The sequence below is a fragment of the Raphanus sativus genome, chromosome 3, assembly GCF_000801105.2.
Source record: "Raphanus sativus cultivar WK10039 chromosome 3, ASM80110v3, whole genome shotgun sequence".
Taxonomy (NCBI): domain Eukaryota; kingdom Viridiplantae; phylum Streptophyta; class Magnoliopsida; order Brassicales; family Brassicaceae; genus Raphanus; species Raphanus sativus.
The window spans coordinates 21,820,823-21,835,052 of NC_079513.1; the positions used below are offsets into that span (position 1 = coordinate 21,820,823).

At 32.4% G+C, this 14,230-nt stretch overlaps 2 protein-coding genes across 2 annotated transcripts; both read right to left on the bottom strand.

Moving 5' to 3' along the window:
* Positions 1–160: 160 nt before the first annotated feature.
* LOC130509245 (small RNA degrading nuclease 2-like) lies at positions 161–2,549 on the bottom strand. Its single transcript, XM_057005001.1, has 5 exons — positions 2,475–2,549; positions 2,193–2,372; positions 878–1,237; positions 661–780; positions 161–571 (listed from the first exon to the last, which is right to left on the bottom strand). Exons 1-5 carry the CDS (start codon positions 2,505–2,507, stop codon positions 242–244), a joined length of 1,023 nt encoding a protein of 340 aa, XP_056860981.1. The 5' UTR covers positions 2,508–2,549; the 3' UTR covers positions 161–241.
* Positions 2,550–6,215: 3,666 nt separating this feature from the next.
* Positions 6,216–8,507, bottom strand: LOC108847289 (indole-3-acetic acid-amido synthetase GH3.6-like). Its single transcript, XM_018620495.2, has 3 exons — positions 8,093–8,507; positions 7,025–7,953; positions 6,216–6,894 (listed from the first exon to the last, which is right to left on the bottom strand). The coding sequence occupies exons 1-3, from the start codon at positions 8,416–8,418 to the stop codon at positions 6,311–6,313; spliced, it is 1,839 nt and encodes a 612-aa protein (XP_018475997.1). The 5' UTR covers positions 8,419–8,507; the 3' UTR covers positions 6,216–6,310.
* Between the last annotated feature and the right edge of the window lie 5,723 nt (positions 8,508–14,230).

Here is a 14,230-nt window from a genome sequence, read left to right on the forward strand (position 1 = left end):
TGTTTGGATGTGTCGCTGTACATAATATACAGGATACTACACACACATTATCTTTCACTGTCCAAACCTAAAAACACCCATGATGAAATTGTGATTATACTATTCTGATAAATAATTTTATACTTATGCTATTGTCCTGATGCAAACCCAAAAAAAAATGGATCGAAATTGGATATAAAATAAAAAAAATGAAATGCAGAACGCACCATCGAATGTCATAATATTTTGAACAATTGACTCATCAGTTTTTCAACATGTCATCAGGTAGTGGAACAGAGGTGTCTGCTCCGTGCTCCAATATAGCAAGCACGAGTTTCATTGAAGCTACAGCTTCATCAACACATCTTCCGGGAGATTTCGGCATTTCGTATCCCAAAACAGACTTGCACAGATGATCCAAAGAGGGCCTTGGAAGCTTTCCGACGACGATACCACAGCCAGAGAAATCATACTTGAACAATAGCGAGGTATCGATAACTCTTGCATGATCCATCTTTAAAGCTTTGAGATCCTTGTTCAGAAGGTGACCGACCATTATAGTTTCCGTAGGAAACAATTCCAGCAATTTTTCCTGAGTAAAAAAAAAAAGATACACTTAGATGATGATGATGATGACAGGCCAAAACAAAAAGCTGAAAAAAGTCTACTACTTAGACCGACCTGTATATCCGACAAAGGAGTAGCGTTTGATAGATGAAGAGCAAAACAATCGAGTCCGGTAATACTAGTCCGGAAGTTAATAACTGGCTCATTTGGTTTGACAAGCACATCAAGAATCACCTAGAGTGTGTTGCATTTGATGAATTATTATTGGAAAGGATTCTCAAGAATAATAATAATAATAATTAAAAAAAAAAGAAAAGAAAAGAAGAAAGACCTTGAGATTGCGGTCAACGGCAGCAACTCTTACAGCAGCTTCAGTGTTGTCTTGACAGAGAACCTTCTCGCAACAAAGGGCAATCATGTCGGTTATGGCAATACTTTTAGCATAAGGCATCCTTGAGCGGAAAGAGTAGGAAATTTCTGCTGCGAGATCGTTTAAAGGATCAACAATGGGGCTCCCTATGATTCCCGTAAGGACCCAGTCCTTGGCGTTGTACGGGATCAAAAAGTCGAATGGGTACTCCTCATGTGTAAGCGTCTTTCTAACTAGTCTCTGCTCAGCTGTCTCTTTCGGGTGTTTGCATGAGTAGCGGCGAACCAGTGGACGGCTGGGATTCATAAGCAAAGCCAATTTCTGTGAACAAACAAACAAAAAAACAATAATCTTTAAGTTGGTCCCAAAAAAAAAAAGGGAGTAATCTAATCTATTAATTTAGGGATTATCTACTATTTGAAGTTCTCATTTAAATTTTGGACTCTTTCATAGTTGTTGCTAGAATATATCATGCTTCCTATACAATGCAATCTACCAACTTAAATTAAACCAAATCTTAACCAACATAGATTAGTTAAACCTAACCAGTAACACTTTTATAATATTTTTGGTTAATCTCTTAATATAATTAGATCATATAAAACTGAACCACTCTTAAATCAACGAGTTCCATATCATTCCAGACATAAGAGAAAAAATATTCGACTCATTTATAACGTAAGCATACAAAGACCGTGTATGCTTATGCTCATTGATCTTCCAAAAACCATATAATTGTAGCATAGACCAACATAGGCTCATGTTCGTATCACTAACTTTACTTCCATATATTTACTCTTCACCTACATCATATCACAACATACACAGTTATGCAAGAACATGATTTTTTTTGTTCAAACAACCAAATAATGGTGGCATATGGTCAGTAGATTTTTTAAATATGTTTTTTATATATTACATTTTACGAGACTATGTGTATAAGTTTTTTTTTTTGAAAAATGGCATAACTACGTGTATAAGTTAAAAGGTAAAAGGTGTGACAAGACAAATTATTATACTAAAAATGAAAGAAGATTAAATACAAACTAATAACAAGTACAACACAAATTATAACACTATTAAATTCTATATATATTTAATAAAATATTATATATATGTCTAATATGTATATATATATATAAAAATGTTACACAAAATATATAATATTATATACACATATTATATATACCATATATTATTAATTGAAATTTGACAAATCAATTTCCGCCTTTTAGGGCGGGTCCTAATCTAGTTTTGAATAAAACAATTTTATTACCCTCGAATCGTCTGTCTTGATGATTGAAGTAAGGAATTGGATCAAGGTCTCGGCTTTTCGGTTACGGGGATCGTTAAAATAATCCCTTGTCGGGTCGCAAAATTTTAGAAATTCAAGCCATGTTCCGTGCTCCCCTGACAAACCCTTCTCTTGAGCTGCTATCACCAGCTCTACCAACTCCTACAACCACAATCAACCATGTTATTACATATATAGAGAGAAAGAGAGCAAAATCGACCATCTGATCCCCAAAAATATATATCTCTATTGTCGATCACTTACGTCTGTCTCCCTTGTGGCTATTATGTGCTCCATAACCTAAACCCGAGCGGCGCAATACCTAGAATATATTATATTATTTAATAATAGTATTTTAAAATGACTTAGCTAATCTATATATATACTATAAGGTTAGGGCGTAGTTGGACCATTTTGGTAGGTTTTTAAGACATCATTGGACTCAATTTGAACACAATCAGTAGCCCATTTAAAAAACGTCTTTAACCTCAAAACATGTGTTGTTCCTTTCCCATCACGCAACCTCAAATCCCCATCAATATAACAATCTCAATCCTTTCACTAACACAATAAATGCAATTATAGTCACTTTTTTTTTTTTTTTTTTTTTAAATTATAGTCACTTACTACAAGACATAAAACAATGGCAACACCTTTTTTTGTTTCTATACAAAGGTAACATTATCATGAACAACACAAACTTTCTCTTTTTCTTGAACACAAAGTTTAGTACCCAAACTAAGAGCATATGGTTTTCTAGATATAGATCTTTAGTGTTAAATCGAATAGCTACTCAGAGAAATACTACACATATGGCTCCTAAGATACGACTTAAATACTTAAAAAGATAAAAAGACCACCACAACAATTTAGTTACGAGGAAACCTTTTACAAAAAAAAAGTTTTAGTTACGCCTTCATTCAAATGGGAAACAAATAAGCAAACTTTAGAAATCAGCAAGAAACATAAACACACAAATATATATATATACGAGACACTAATATACGAAAAACCATAGGATAATAAAACATCAATATACGAAAAACGCCGGATAAGAATATTAGCGTTTACAACTGATCAATATTAGTATTAATTAACAGAGGAGCTGTTTCTAATGAATAAATAGTATATAAATTTCAAAGAGCACAAAACACAATGACAAACAAATTTGTACGTATTGGAAAGAGTTTTTCTTCGACTGTGTTTTATGTCGATTCTCCATTACCGATTTGGTTTTTCGAACCAATAAGTCTAATTATTTAATTTAGCAATTGTTTCTAAAATAGTATAGAAATATCGGCGAAACCCAAAAAAGTTTACAATTCTCAAAAAAGAACAATGGGAGAAATAGATTACTGAAATGATAATGAACATGACAATAGTTACACACCATCATCAAATAAATATACGCTTTTGTGTCATATTAAATGTCGTTTTAGGTTTTAAATTTTATTTCATTATAAGTGTTGTTTTATATTTTTAAGAAAATATTAAATGTTTTTCTAGTTTTTACCTTATTTTTAACTTATTAATTAATAAAATCAAACAAAAGAATGTATTAAACAGGGACAAAAATGAAAATTTAATTATTTTCTAAATTCGTGTGTAAAAATCTTAAACGATATTTATAGTGAAGCAAAAAGAATATAGAATATAGCCATGAACACTATAATAACATAGAAAACATAATAGTCAATTACCAAATCACTGAAGTTCTTGTCTTCCTCTTTGGCGCCCAAGAAAACGATCTGGAAAAATATTAGGTAAACTAAAGAGTTTCACGATATAGTTCGTTTAGTTTGTGAGATCAAAATATTTGCAATAATGCTTTGTGAATGTTATCATTCTCCTCAAATATAGCTTTGTATATCTTCATGGATTTGTTAGTAGAGAGATGTCATAATCAATATATTCTAAACTATTAGTAAGCGTTTGGCTATAGTTTTATTTAAGAAATGGTTCAAGTACCAAATATAAAAGATAAACTGAAAAATAAACTCAACTTTATACAAATTCTTGCAAAAACTAGATACAATCTTAAGCTTAAACAATCATTTAGATAAGTTTCAAGATTTTAATTTTAAAACCTAATTTTTAATAACATATTAAGTGACAGCATATAAAATGCAGAAAATATATTTAAGACAGCAAAAAAAAAAAGAACACAACCAATAAAATACTAGAAAAGGGGATGTACTTGTATAGATTATGGCATCATATAAGAAATCATATTTTGTAAGAATTTTGTAGTACATTTCATTAAAAAAAGTTACAAAATAAAATGATAATTGTTTATGGCGATCTAGGATTATATTAGAACGCCATAAATTCTTTTCTAACGAGTGTATACCATTCATTTTGAATATCATAAAAGAATCTTATAATGTATCTAGTTTCTTTTTTTTTTCTTTAAATGTTTCTCCTTGAGTTTCTAACTAAAACATTTTAATAAACAGTGTCAGAAGCCATTGTGAATATTGTCTGTTTTTTCCGTGGCACAGAAATAAAATATTAAAATCTAATACAAATTACAATAATATTTCTTCCTTTCTACTTTTTGCAAACTTCTGCCATTATGTTGGAGTTTTGAATAGTTTTCTTTACTCAAATGGAGTCTGTTACATGTGAAGGAGAAAAAAACAATATTAGGCCAGCTTTGTGGTCTCTGATGGCCACACAAGGAACAATTGTTCTCACAACTTGGCGAAATTTCATCATTTTTTTCATTGCTACTTACAAGATGGTATGTATATGCCTATAGTATATGTGCACTATGAAGATGCAATAATATTTTACCAATAAAAGATACAATAATAATATATATATTTCATGAGTGCTGTGCTACTTCTGATGTTAATACTTGCTCAACTTATATAATAATTTAGTCAAAAAGGTTATATAATAGTTTCAAGATGCAGGATATTATTATATTACATACACGACATAAAGGCTTTGATTGGTAACCTTGTGAAAACGCTACAAGTATTTCACCAATCGCCAAAAATTTGCGGAATGGAAAAAAATACGAAAACGCAAGTTCGCATCTTTGCTGACAAAAATATACAGAAAATTTTCATTAAGTGGAAAAAATGATTTTTAGTAGATTATCATGGAAATATTTACAAAACTAACACTTTCATATTATTAAATTATATGTTAATAATAATTTAAAATATTAGTAAATAGCAATAGTTTTATAGTGATAAATAGTTATGTTGTAAACAAAATTATACTGTAATTTTTTGTAATATTATTAAAATGTCAATTTATTATTAAAACATATTGAAAGATAAACTAAATATTTATAATAAGAAATAAAGTATTTTTAATAAATTTAGTTATTTTCACATTTTTTTTTATTACAAAGTGAACACCATATAAATATTTTGATTAATTTAATATGTTTTCCATCATCGCAAAATTTAAAAAATTTCACAGTTTAATTATTTTTTCTACAGCTTTACTATTTTTCTGTGATTCCGCGATTACGCAATGGTTATCAATCGGAGCCAAAGTGTTAAATTTACATACATATTATTTATTTAATTAACTTAATAACATTCTTTAACGCCAAAAATAAACTATTTATTCGATCCTTGAATCCTTGAAATTTTTGATGATTCTTGTTCATCTCTCAAAGGCATATACTGTAAATGAAAAAACTATAGTTTACTAGAAACACATACAGTCAGAGTAAATTATCGTGGCTTTCTAATGATTTTTCTTTTGAAACATATGCGTATTTGGAAGTAATGCTCTCATATTATTATTTTATTTGTTATTCACCCTAGCAAATAAATTTCTAGAGAAAAAAATAAAAATGTATTTTTTTTTACATTAGATGACTGATCTATTACTCAAGCTTTTGAAAAAAATAAAAATGGATTAAGAGACATAAGTTGCCTATGTACATATGATTAGGAGCTAAGCATAGTTTTTTAAAAAACGGCAAAGCAATATTAATCAAATTTAAGATTGAAACTAAAACTAGATAGACAGACATAATGATTAATCACTTTTCTGGATATTCATCTGATTACAAAACAGCTCATAGTGGCCTCTATCTCATACATAGTCTCTTTTTCCTCAAAGGTATCACACTAGTTACTTCCCCATTGCTTGTGACCAGGGATCCATTTTGGACACTTGGGGCTGAAGTAAGTCATAACAACCCTAGAGTTTAAAAGCTCGATGATCGGTGCAAACTTCACACACCTAGGTGTCTTGTACTGATTGATCGATGCCCCTAGACTTATCGCATAATCCATGAGCTTATCAAAGGTCCCTGACTCGACTATCTTGATCTCCAACGGTCCAATGGACTTGTCACTGACCCTCCCTTGTCTATACACACTGTTAAGTGATTCCTCTATGGTTAAACAACAATCCTCCAAGACCGAGGGAGGAACCGGCATGTTACCGTTCAAGCAAAGCTCCCAGAACAAGACATAGTGGCCTGGGATAGATGATGTGTCTGCATAGCTAGTGTACTCGGAGAGTGAGGCATCGAACGGAACAAGGTGTGTTACCGCGTTTTTAACTGCGTTTTGAAGCTCGACCTCGTCGGTTTTGTCTGAATCAATGCTTAGAGCCACGTTCTTGCGGCATATGAAGCTGAATTGAGGTGCATTGTTCTTGAAACCAGCCACTCTTAGGACATCACCAACTCTGTATCTATACAATCCTGAAAATAAGATCACAAAAAACAACACAACTTTCAACATATTTTTCAGTCTTTTGTAACCAAATTTAAAGTAACATTTAATTTTTTGTTATAAAAATCAATATATTTAGATGAAATTTATTTTGTTTACCGGCATAGGTGGTGACGACAAGCTCATACTCCTGACCAAGCTTGACATCAACGAGATCAACAAGCTCTTGCTGTTCTTTCTCAGTGAGTGCCTTTGGAAGACTGATAGAACTAGTGACTCCATTGTTCCTATGAACCGGCAAGAACTCGAAATAGGCCATGGTTGGTATGAGAGTGTAAGAGACCTCGCTTGGTTTGCAAAGCGGCTTGAGATTTACACCAAAATAACACTCGGAAGAAGCGTACATCGTGCAAACAAGAGGCAAACCATTGCTGTAATAATCCAAAGTCGGAATGTATTGTGACATTGTACCAGTCACAATCACATCCACATACTTAGTGTTGGGCCAAAGCCTAGTGATGATCCCTTGCCAAGATGTCTTCCTGCATTCGGTTTCGATGAAATCCGCAAGCTTTGGATCCGGTTTAAGAATCTCCTCGACCGCCTCGCGTACCGAAAGATCGGTTATCTCGGAGTTGAGGGTACCGGTTCTAATATCATGAGCTAGCTCAGGCCAGTGTTTCTCGAGAAACTTGATAGCTCTGATGAAACCAGAGGCGAAGACAGCGCCAACACGAAGTACCTCTTCGTGCTGGCATAAACCACAGAGCATCTGAGAGTACATACTCTGGTAAGAGTCAGGGCAAAGGATGGTTTGGTTTGGGCTTGTGTAGTTGGTGTAAGGGTCATAGGGTCTGTTTTTGAAGTGGGAAGATTTGTAGTAACTGGTTAAGACAGGGCGAGCAGGGAGACCACCCGGTGTCTTGGATTCGGATTTGATGAACAGAAAGTACATTCCTTTGCCTTTGTCAAGACCAGGAACAAACTGGCTCATCACAGGCATCAAGAGACTGTAGAGAAGCGATCTTCTATCTAGCTCCTCTTCGATTGTTGGCATCAGTTTCCTCTCTCCTCCAGATGTTCCAGAACTGTTTGGAAGTGATGAAAAATAAATAAAGGTTCGAATCTTAAATCTCAGCCAAAGTGATGAAACAAACAGAGCAAAAAACAGAGCAAGAAACAGAGCAAAAACAGAGCAAGAAACAGAGCAGCAGTGGACAAACAAACCTGGTGAGGAACTCAGAGATGGGGCTAGAACAGAGGATATGGGACTTGTCTCCATTAGCGATTCTGTTGATATCAGGCTGAATATCTTCGTAGGTTACGACAGGCATGACGTGTTTGAAAGTCTCGCGGTCGGTTCGTCCTTGGAGCCCGTGTCGTTCGAGGTACTCAACGTCAGCATTGCGTGAAAGGATCTCCTCAAGAACCCGTCTCTGGACAGCGTCAGCGTTTGAGGTCACTTCCTCAATGAATTGGAGTTTGTTTCGGTTCTTCTCTTCGAGAGTATGATCAGAAACCTCCAAAACTGAAAGCTTTGGTGCCTCAGGCATCGTTTAAGTTTTGTCTTTGTTGTGGTTTCAAGGAGAGAGATGGAAAGAAAAGAGAAAATGGTGAATAAGCTTGGTCTGGTATTAAAGCTTTAAGGGTGTGAGGAAGAATGCAAGAGACAGGTTTCATATATATAGAGGGAAGGAGGAAGATGGTGAAGACGTTGTCGAAGGGTATAAATGTAAAATATCAATATGTTATATCCAGGATTTAAGTGAACGGCTTACTATTCGTGTTTAATTTGATCTAAATTATTATATTTAGTTTCATTAGAAGAAAAAAGTAATGATAATCTTCTTATTTTTCGTAATGGTCAATACCCACAATAATCGATTGAGTAATATTTTTAGGACATTCAAACTTATATAATACTCTCTAATTGGCCTACTTTTTTCACCTTATAAAATACATTACATATTGGTCAAGTTTTTTTTTACCCGACATTGAATTTAGATAGTTCTCTTAAATATGGATGACTCATATGCAATTGGAACTTGGAATAATGTTTTAGTTTTGTCATGGCTAGATTGAAACTCAATCAGATGTATATTATTCACAATAATCATGTGTTTAGTTAGTGTTTTGTGTTTACTTATTTGCTATTGTGATACATATATATACATTTATAAAAAATGATAACAAATGAAATTTGTGACAAAAATGTTTTGATTAAATTCGATTTGGTTTACATTTTGTTTGGTTTGGTTTAGTTTCAGTTTTAAAAAAAAACTCTGAAAAGGATATATTCCCAAAATTGAATATATCTCATATTTTTAAGCATACGTGAAACTAAAATATTAAGTTCTTTTTTTTTTTTAAACAAACTTCCTTTTATTTCTTTTCCTTCCCCTCCCCACAATATTAAGTTCTTATTATCTTTCGATCTAATTAGGGTGATTAGACTCGATATTTGGGTACAACTAAAGAGTACAAAAACATAAGAGCAATAATCAAGAACGATGAATGCAAACATAACCTAAAAAGGGAAAAAAATGTGGGCACAGATTTTATAACGGGATTTTAACCGGTTGACCAGGACTGTGAGAACAGGCAATATTCGGTTAATCCGCAGTAGTTTATAACGGAGTTGTTCCCCCCAAAAGCCTTTTACTAAACCCCAAGTCACACCATCTTCCGTTTCCCGGTACACACACACACATACCCTTAGAACTTCTAGCGGCAAGGAGAAGTGGAAAGCAAGAGTTGGGACCATTACAGCTGGACTCCATTGCTATTTGGTTGACCCGTGTACGTGGTGTTATACTCTACTAGTTTGGTGCCTTCACGTAGTTTACTTGCTGGATTTGTTAGAAGTTTGATCATCCATGAAAATCAAATGAGTGTATATAATCAACATTTTGTTGAGTGTGAACACCTTATATTTTTCCTTCTAGATGGTTTTATAAAGAAAATGTCTTCCAAATATTAGCAAACGTATTAGATTGCTAAACTCAATTTTCGCTAATGCATTATATAACATAGGGAACACTACAAGTTGACCTGAAAGTCCAGATATTAACTAGAATTAGATACGAGACCTTGGTAATATTTAGCAAAGATATTATTCCCGCCAAAGTGTCGTCTGCTTTTCAATTTATACTCTTGTTTATCTAAGTTAAATTATCAGTGTTTGTTTTGGAATGTTCTATTATGTATAATGCACGAAAACTCTAGAAGGAAAAAATAAGAAGGATACTAGGGGAAATGATTTATAAAGGATAACGTCTAAGTACTGGTTGCAGGTTTTGTTTGAATTTTTAAGAAATGTAAAAAAACAACTCTGTGAAAAATAAAGGATTAATGAAACTATGTAAGTGTTTTGTAGAGAGGGACAAAGTTATTACGATATGTTTGTGAATTTTTGTGAAAATATTTAACCAAAAAATAACTTAGTCTGTATACAAACACTTTACGAAGTACTTGTCTTATCAAAAGAAAAAAAATAGATATTCTTTTGTTGACAAAGTAAGCTCAAATTCTATTCGACAAGCAGCAATGTTTAATCGGGGATCTTCCAAACCCAACATCAATTAAAGCCAATGGTAGTAGTATACATATATTGTCACAGATGCTCAGTAGATATATTGTCAAATTCGTAGAAATGTATATCATTGATTAAAAATAAAAAGTAGATTCAAATAAATATTTTAGGTCTTAATAACATATGGCGGCTAAGTCAACTACTCTAATATAGGTGCAAATTAGTACTACATAAGCACTTGAAAAAACACTACTATATACTTTAGGTTTAGAATCGGTGCCTAACAAATTAACATATGCGTAGATGAACTATACAAGGTAACATTCTCTAATTCGTATTCGTTTTCCTTTTTTCACTTCCGTGTTTGTATTTAAGAAGTCAAATACTTAGGTAAAAATTGACTTACCAAAAAGAGCGAAACAATCCCAAGTAGTCAAAAAAAGTTTTGGCTAAGAAGGTAGGTAGCTAAACTTTATACTTATACTATAATGAGTTTTTTTCTTTGCGTAAATGAACTCTGAACTTCATCATATATTCGAAAAGCATTCTTAAGAATTTTTAAGATGTAAAATTCAAAAGGGAAAAATTTAGTAAATAACATCACAAGATAAGGTCAGCAATCGGGCCTGCGCTTTTTATATCCGGTTGCCGATTTTGGGGTCGCAATCTCCGTTATTTCTGGGGATGATCCATAAATTCACTAGGCAATTCCAAGAAATATAACTAGAACGATCTTAAACTATTTAAATAATGACAAAACAAATTAATCCTGAAGCTTTTATCAAAAGAGAATAGTTTTAGTTTATTTTGTTTTCTTGACAAGAGCCATCCGATAATGCCACGTGGGAGCTCCCCACCGATAAGGCCGAAAATCAGGTGGTGGCGGGTGCACCGATATACAAGGTAGAACTGCACTCTTTGAGTTGAGGCCAGTTTCGTAATAAATGAACATATATAGTGGTGTGGGCGTTTTCTGAACCTTTTCCATCATGTACAACCCGTACTTAATTAGTGGGTTCTGACTCCATACGTTTTCATCGCGACACAGAGAGTTTTTGTGCTATACGGAAAGGATTTGGGAGGCACCGACAGATCATTACAAATCTTTGACCATTGATACTTCTCTAACTTTTACCGAAGGTGTCAGTTTTTTTTTTATTTACTTTGATTTTCTAGAATTTTATGAATTATAGTAGAGGAGCAAAAAAATATTCTTATAAAGTGTTAAATGTTAAATATCCAAAGTCTCGTCCATGCATATGTAATCTATATCTAAACCTAATCATATATACTTCGCACGTGATATTGCAAAATCTATACAGCGTACTATATTCTATAAATTATACAAAATCTACCTACTTGTGTTGTACTTGTATATGTTTGTTTATAAGTACATGCAGATGAATTTTCTTGTGAACTAAGAAAAGGAGAACAGATAACTAAAGCTGCTAATTTATAAGATCATGCCCATTGATGAACCCCTAGTTGGGGTTCATAATTTCAATTTTTTATAGTTTTTTTCTTTTCGTTTGTCTTTTTAAAAAAAAAATATAGAATTGACCTATAGTGGGCCGCCACGTGGGGTGGGGCCCACTAAATAGTTATGACTCGGTTCTTTTTAGATTGCGTGTGAACTTATTGCATGACCCTTCAATGAGTATGCTCTAAGATGGATAGTATATTTGAAAAAGCTGTTAATCTACGTTAATTACTGGGTTTTGGAATAACTTATAATGATGGTATCACAAAGTGCATGTGGATGGTTGAAGTTGAGAGATGACTTTATGGTTTACTTTCTTTCTTTTTTGGTTTTATGGTTTACTTTCTTTCTTTTTTGGCTTTATGGTTTACTTACAGGGAACAGCACATAGGATATAAGCGTTAATTAATTACTGTTAGTTATTGCTTAAAACTAAATTTTCATCAATATCAAATTAGTTCATGGAACCAATGACGTGGTCCCTGATTGTTTCTTGTTTCTCGATCCCGTGAGATATATTCAAAACTCGAAACCCTAGTTGTTACATGTGTACACACCAGTTTTCTGGTTCAATGTAAAAGTGAAAGTTGGCAAATTTTTCAGTAAACAATGTTTTGTAGGTCCATGATTCGACAAATTGTCGAACACTCCAAAACTTAAAATATGAAAAATATCTTCTGCAGATAATACAAATTTAGTCTTTGGAAATTCTAAATTTATGGTCGTCTCAAAATGTATACAACCTTATCAAAATAATTGTACATAACATTTCAGTGCCCTTGTTAAACTCAGTAATTCTAGGTGAAGTGTTGAACTGGCTCTTCGATTTCCTTGGAGTCTAAAGGCATCTCCAACCCAACTCCATTTTTTACTCCAAAATGGAGTAAAAATAAATATGGAGTAACATATGCTCCAACCCAACTACATATCTCACTCCATTTTGAAGTTTACTCCATAAATTGAGTAATCTATTTTTTGTTTGTTCATGACTCCATTATGGAGTGAAAAATGGAGTAGGGTTGGAACAATTTTACTCCATATTCACTTTTACTCCATTTTGAAGGAAAAAATGGAGTTTTACATTGGAGATGCTCTGACACATCAATCGGACTATATATTTTGGAGTGCTTTCCTACGCCACTGGCCACACTGTCAGCTGAACCATCCACACTCTCAGGTTAATTTTCTAATATATTTTGCATCGAACCAGATCTCCATTCTTTTGCTGCAATCTCTAGCATATATTGAGAATTCATCTTTATTTTTATTTTTTTATCTTTTATTTTTTTATTTTTTTTTAAGATGAATTCTCAGAAAATGAGAATTCATCTTTATTAGTCTCGTTTATTTATCTTTTTTTATCTTCCAGTAAAGAATCAAACAGATACTAACGTTTTTGGACGCTTCCTAGTTCCTAGTATTGATGCAGTTTATTATTGCATTACGATACTGGCATATTAAGTGATGCAATCAGAGATTGCAAGTAAGAATAAAAGTGGAGACGACTGGAAATTGGTTGGGTAAGGAAAGATTCAAAAACCACATCAAAAAGTGGCTTATCTTTGACAGTCGGAAAAGGGCTTTGGAGATTGTGTTAAAAATCTCTATTCTCATCTTTTTATGTAGATGGAATCTATAAATAGTGACATAAATCATGGACTTTTTTTCTTTTCTATGGATACATAATATATGCGCATATATGTGTGATATATCTTCTACAAGCGCATTAAATTTTACAGGTCATAATAAATAGTACTCCCTCTGTTTTTTAAAGATAGATATTTTAGAAAAATAAATTGTTTCATAAAGATGTATTTTTTATGTTTTCTATACAAAATTGCAAATTTCAATAAAATTGATTGAATTTATTGAAAGACTATTAGTTAAAATGCATTGGAATTTCATAATTTCTAAAAATGATGTATAATTAATGTGTTTTCTTAATATGTGTGAAAACACCAAAACATACATCTTAAAAAAACAGAGGGAGTATTTTATAAAATTTTCCGTAATATCACTGATTCCAAGACCAAATTTGTGGCTACTAGTAGTATATCAAAATGTATAGTTCATGAATTCTCAACTCACCTCAATTTTTCATAAGTACAATCTCTATATTTTAGATTCATTTAATAAATGAGTTTATTGATTGAACTTAAATTAGATCATGAGTTATATGCCGATCTTTAAACAAACATGAATTGGTTCATGAATTTGTTCATTTTTATACTTACAGCTATATATATTATATTTATATATTTGGATAACTTCTATTTTTATGCAAAAAAAGATAATTTATATATTAATCATATTTATCTTCCAAAATTAAAATGTAAAATATACATAAGTAATA